The 6,255-nt window shown below is 39.1% G+C and overlaps 1 protein-coding gene across 1 annotated transcript; it reads left to right on the forward strand.

The window, feature by feature from the left end:
• The first annotated feature begins 3,570 nt into the window (after positions 1-3,570).
• LOC138607736 (granzyme G-like) lies at positions 3,571-5,832 on the forward strand. The gene is made up of 5 exons (XM_069680380.1): positions 3,571-3,664; positions 3,830-3,989; positions 4,167-4,293; positions 4,462-4,695; positions 4,800-5,832. Exons 1-5 carry the CDS (start codon positions 3,607-3,609, stop codon positions 4,959-4,961), a joined length of 741 nt encoding a protein of 246 aa, XP_069536481.1. The 5' UTR covers positions 3,571-3,606; the 3' UTR covers positions 4,962-5,832.
• The last annotated feature ends 423 nt before the right edge of the window (positions 5,833-6,255 follow it).

Genomic DNA, 6,255 nt, shown 5'->3' on the forward strand with positions numbered 1-6,255 from the left:
AAGACCAACCTTCTTATCTTTTATTGGCAGGGCCCTTACGACATTCTTATAAACAACCAATCCTGACGACTTTAATTAAAAAAGCAGCACAATATCTTTTCTATTTATGTCACCTGTGCCAATCATTGGTGTATTTGCAGTACAAAATTATCTATAGACTAATTTCTAAATTGTGCAGATATTCCGTATTTATGTTGGATGTAGAAGTCAAATGAGAATGAATTAATTGGATTGGTTAACCCATATGTTGAGGAAATGTACATTCAGTGAGCATTTTTCTAACAACCATGGCCCCTGTTGAAAAGACGTTCAAAACTGGTTCAATCCACCAACTGGTGGTATAATCCTGGCCTACGTGTTGGCAAAACCCACTTTATTGAAGGAAATGGGTGAAGAGGGATATTGTAGTGCTTGGCGACCTTTTCATAGGACAGGAACTTTTCGTAACTTACAAACCGAATTTAAGCTGCACAAACAACAATGGCGGAATATGTAAATCTATAGTTTATTGAAATCAGTTTTTAAAACCTCATCGTCCCCTCAAAATGATACAGCTTCATTAATTATCTCAGGCTACGGCAACCCTAACCCAAGAAACAGGTGCATTTACTCATGTTCTAGAGACTTAGACTTAGACTCAACTTTATTGATCCCTTTGGGATGACTCCCTCTGGGAAATTCAGTCTCCAGCAGCTTATACAGTACAATACAATAGGAAAGAATCAGCACACAGAGGGTAAAAAATAAAGATCAAAATATATATATCTATCGATATATATATATATATAAAAAAGTACAAAATTAGATAACATGGATAACATTATGGCACTGCCCTAAAGTACAGGACTTCTGGAGCGCAGTTCGTGACTGCATCCAGAGAATCCCCTTCTGTATTAGACTGTTCTTGCTCCATTCTGAAAGGCACAGTTTGGTCAATCTATACTGAATGGGTTCAGGCCGCCATCGTGATAGGTAGAAGACTGCTTGTTCAACAATGGAAGTCAGCTCACACCCCATCAGTCACTGATTGGTTTAATCTACTTGTCAGGGTGGGCGCATATGAACGGGTCTCCTACTCACTGCTGGGTAAGATAGATCAGTACCACTCAAATTGGGAAAGATTTCTTCTGCAAATTAACAGCCCCTTAGCACAAACTCAGGGTGTAGCCTCCGCTTCTGTATGCCATCTTCTTTGTGTGTGTGTACTACGATTTAAAAAGAAAAGGGCGGGAAACGAGGGAGAGGAAAAAAAGGGCAAACAAGGAACAAAAAAAACAAAACAGCTTTTTTTAGTTTTTTCTTCTTTTCTTTAGTTGAAGGCTATATGTAAGACTTCACATATATTCATCAATCAAATATTTTTTATTGCCAATGTGTGAAGGGATAGTAGAGGAACTGATACATTGAGACCTTCCCCAACTTCCTCCATTGCCCTAACAACCTGTGGGCTGATTTTTATGTAAAGCACTCGGGCCGGTTTTTCTGGGAAACAAGAGGATGTGATGTATCTGTGCGTTCGCAAGTACCTCTGCCAAGAGCTCATTCTATGCCACTACAGTCAACAGTGTGCAACACGAGACAACGCAAGCTGTGAAATTGAGATGGATAATGCCAACAAAAGACCAGCACCCACAATAACACCAACACAAAGTACACACAACAATATGTTGAATATGTGAATAAAAAACAAATAAAAGTTTTATCTAGTGAAGGCCGTCTGACCAAACAGGAATGTGACCGACGTCAGGGGGAAAACTAGAGTCAGCATCGGCAGGGCATGCGATTCGTGGAGACCTCATATTGCTTTGGGGATCAAAACAGACCCACTACTTATTGTTGTCATAGCGTGCTGCATTCTCTCACCGGGTGCAGCGTTTTTTCTCTCACAGCACAAGTGCTTCATCCCAGCTCTCTCCAGGCGCCCTGCCTGGCTAATGTTAGCTAATGCCTGTGATGATCAGCTGGTTCGCCTGCGTAATTTGCTGTTTGGTTACGAAGCACAATGCCGGAGTCATGCAGTGTATTTATGTTAGAGCTAGTTGGCAAACCTTAGCATGCTCGCTAACGTTATGAGTACCAAAATACTATCCGAGTGTCAGTGTTCTAGCTTGACAAATAACTTCGCCAGCTAACATGACAAATGGTGTTGATTTTGTAAATAATGCAGCAGAACAAAGCAAATGTGTATTAGCCAATATCATTGCATTACCTGCCTAGGCTAAGGTTAGCCAGCCAGCTGTAAGCTGGCAACAAGCTACCATTACCTTGTCTGCCATCGCAGACGATTTGCCAGTTAGGCAACGTAGCAAAACACCGTCGAGTGGATAACATCAGCTAACTCACGCAGACTCCCAGGCTGATCTGGCTGGTAATTGAGTAATTTGCCACTTGGTTACGAAGCACAATGCCAGAGCCATGCAGTGTAGTTATGTTAGAACTAGTTGGCTAACCTTAGCACGCTCGCTAACGTTATGACAACCAAATTACTATCCGAGTGTGTATGTCAGTGTTGTCAGTCTAGCTTGACAAATGACTTCGCCACCTAACGTGATATTAACTTAGGTATTATGACAAAGTTTTGATTTTGGACAACATGATGCCGGTCAACATGATACCGGTCAATGAATATGTCTCGTCAGTGAAAAGTAAACAGAGCTGCTGAGTTCTGAGAATGAGCATGCTCAGTTTCTTGTGTCTTCAGCAAAAACCCCGGATGCTCTTTCATGCATGCGAGCATCCGCACAAGCGTGTACAAGAAGGTTGACTGCAATTCTGTCAACGGCAGACCGTGTCGCTAGGAATGAGGATTTTCTGAAAGTTATATATATAGCACCTTAAACTTGTGATTGTGATTTTCTGTTGTGAGTTTAGTATTTGTGTATTGTATTTTCCATTGTTTGTTTTATGTTTGTTTGCACTGGTTCAAAACTTTTTTCACCGACAATTTGAAGACATTGATTAAACGTTTATGTTTAGATCAGATTTCACCTGCTTCTGTCACAAGATTCATCACACATTCACACACATATTAACGGAAATGTTCAAGTCTCATAGCGGCTAAAATGATTGCATAAGTGAGCAGTGCATCACAGTCACCAACTGTTTGTTTTTTTTGCAAACTGAATTGAGCTGAATAAGCTGAAAAGGATACATGCACATTCTTTTGCTTCATCAATTATTATAAAGAGCAATATCATGTAGTCATCTTCAACAGCAGAACAGAAGTCTAGGAGTTCTGGACTACACTTTAAACGTATGATTAAAACTGCTTCAGAGCCTTTGTATCAAATTATTTTATTACAGGGCTCAGCTTCAGCAGGCTTGATATAAAAGATGCACAAGATGCAACACATCAGTTGAGAGAAAATGACATGAGATAATAGAGTTATGTTTAGGGGTCGTGTGATCTCCAAGAGAGATACATTATTGAGCACAAAACTCCTGTCAAGATCTTCAAGGCTGTTCCAAGAAAGGGTAGAAAAATAATTCTCGTAAATGTGGTTCAAAGCCACACCTCTCTCTCTTATAAAAGCAAGGATTAAAAGACTAAGTGTCAGTGATGCGGGCCACAGCTCTTCAGTAGCTCAGCTGGACTGTGCTCTCAACATGATCAGAAACTTTGAGGTGGTGATACTGATACTTGCACTGAGTTTTGATAGTCATGGTAAGTTTCATTTTTACAGCATTATGTAAAATATAGTTTCACACAGTGTATTATAGCATGCAGTTTAATCTGTGAACACAAAAAAAATGTATATTCCATTTTTATCTTGATACTAACTTGATCAGTTTCTTTGGTCCGCTGAGTTTTCTGCATCTTCTCCCACAGTTCATACAGGCAAAATCTTCGGTGGTCGCGAGGTTGCGGCGCACAGCCGGCCGTACATGGTGCTTCTGGAGATCGTCCTGTGGAATGGTACTACAACATTTTGCGGTGGCTTCATTCTGAACGAGGATTTTGTCATGACTGCTGCCCATTGCCAAGCCAAGTAAGTCTAACATTGGAAATTTTAGGGGCCCTAATCAGATTTCCAATCAAATAACAGCTTGGGTTTATGCACTGAAACTGGAATACAAACCTCATGATGAAGATGCATAAAAAAATCTGATATAAATATAAAAGACTAACTTTCACATAATGTTTTGCTCATGTTTGTTTATTTCAGGAACTACACAGTCTTACTGGGACTTCACAACATCAGTAACAGAAAAAGGAAAGTGTCTGTGAAAGAAGCTTTTCCACATAAAGACTTCAATAGAGCTAACTACACAAATGACTTAATGCTTCTCAAGGTAAAAGGAAAAAACTGCTATTAAAATACTTGTATTCATCAGAAACTATGGTCCTGCCTCTTTTTCCCCAGCAATTAAATATTTTCAAGTTATCTGCAATCGTTCTGTTGAATGCATTTATACTGAGGAGCAATCCGTATCTCTTCTCTTCTTTAACGGTTCTTCCAGTTGAGCTCCAAGATCAATTTCAGCTCAGCTTCAGATGTGGGGTTCATTGCTCTCCCGGGCCAAGATGACGGCTCTTTGCCAAAATCATGTTCCGTCTCAGGCTGGGGACGAGCAAACAGGAGTGAATCACATATGTCTAATGTGCTCATGGAAGCCAATGTCACACTGACTGACATGGAGAACTGTCCTAAGGAAAAGTCGTACTGCTCTGAGGGAGAGAGTGGACCGGCTGAAGTATGTATATTTTTCCAACATGACATTTACACACCAACATTAGTCATCATTGCTGATTAATTCACTGTTAAAGCAATCATTACTTACTGTGTTTGTATTTCTAGGGAGACTCTGGGGGTCCACTGGTCTGCGGGGTTGGAAAAGCATATGGGGTGGTGACCTCCCGCATAACATCATCATCCGGTTCGTACACCTATAACTACGCGAAGATTCCTGACTACATGAGCTGGATCGATTCAATCATGAAGAATCCTGGACAGGCCTGATACTTCATCAAATCATAATATTTGAATTTTTCTGTTCGTTTAACATTGGAGAGATAAAAATTGAGACTGATTCCTTTGCAATGAGAATTGCTGGTATGACTGTGGCTTGGCTGCTTTATGACAATTTAATCAAAATAAGCTTAATTTCATGTTTTAAATGCCTTCAGTGATAGAAATATAATTTAAAAAAATTATACTAAACACAATCAGAAATGTCAGTGTAGACTTCATGCTATGAAATAGATGTGAAATGTAATGATTAAGATCTTGTATGTCCTGCTCCTAAATGTATCATTGTATAGATCTGTACATTACTGCTTTATGAATCTTTTTCCTTTTTAATTTGATCAAATAAGCAAACAGATTCCTCTGAGCTTTGTTTTCATCCATCTTTACAACAATCACCTGTTGCTCTCTCGCCATTTGTTCTTTCAAGTTAAAATGAATTAAAGCAACATAAAGGACAACACTGCCTCCTTGTGTACAAAATGTAGTAATGCAGTGAGAACATGTTTCCTGTTTAGCCAAAACTCTTCCTTACCGTATAGACTCTCGACTGACAGTACAATATATTACAGAAGGCTCATTAGATGGGACAATTTCCATTATACACATTTTATTAACAATCAACCATTTAAAAATATAGATATTTTAAGATAGTTAGTTGCCAGAACACCCGAGACAATGAAAATGTAAAAAGAGAATAATCCTGCTGTTGGTCATTTAGGATTTAATGTTATCAAAAACTACACTCCAAAGGAAGAGACGGACTGTCTCATGTGGAAGAGACATTTGGGAAATAAAACAGATTACTCAGACTTGTATATGGATACATGTGAATTTCAAAAAGAGACCTGCTACACTTCTTGTATGTATAACTCCCTTCACCTATTTTGCTACCTGTGGATGAGTTATATATACACATTCACAGGTAAAATTCTATCTGAATAAACAATAACAGATCTTTCAGCTATTGTAGATGTGTTACATACTTACACCTACCAATGAAATCTCATATTTTATGTGCAGTATACCCACAGGGCTAGCCCCATTTAGATCAAACAATGACTAATCAAGCTAACTGGATTCACTGTTAACAGGGGACACTTTTGGTGGGATATACTTGACACTTAGCTTTGAGTAGCATAACTCAAATAATCCTGGTTTCAGATGCATTGTGTGTTGGAAGACATGAAGCTCATTGTTAGTTCAAGCAGTAAGATTTCTTTCATGCCTCATTCATTCATTTACACCCCTCTCTATCTTCCTGCTTCTATAATCAGCTGTTCGTGGG

Source organism: Semicossyphus pulcher, unplaced genomic scaffold, assembly GCF_022749685.1.
Source record: "Semicossyphus pulcher isolate SPU_LCO1_2020_fin unplaced genomic scaffold, fSemPul1.0.p SCAF_4, whole genome shotgun sequence".
NCBI lineage: Eukaryota > Metazoa > Chordata > Actinopteri > Labriformes > Labridae > Semicossyphus > Semicossyphus pulcher.

Excerpts from the sequence above, each read along its gene's own strand:
- LOC138607736 (XM_069680380.1), top strand. The coding sequence starts at position 3,607 with ATGATCAGAAACTTTGAGGTGGTGATACTGATACTTGCACTGAGTTTT. Across the intron at positions 4,294-4,461 it reads ATGACTTAATGCTTCTCAAG|TTGAGCTCCAAGATCAATTT; the intron begins GTAAAAGGAAAA and ends CGGTTCTTCCAG. Across the intron at positions 4,696-4,799 it reads GAGAGAGTGGACCGGCTGAA|GGAGACTCTGGGGGTCCACT; the intron begins GTATGTATATTT and ends TTGTATTTCTAG.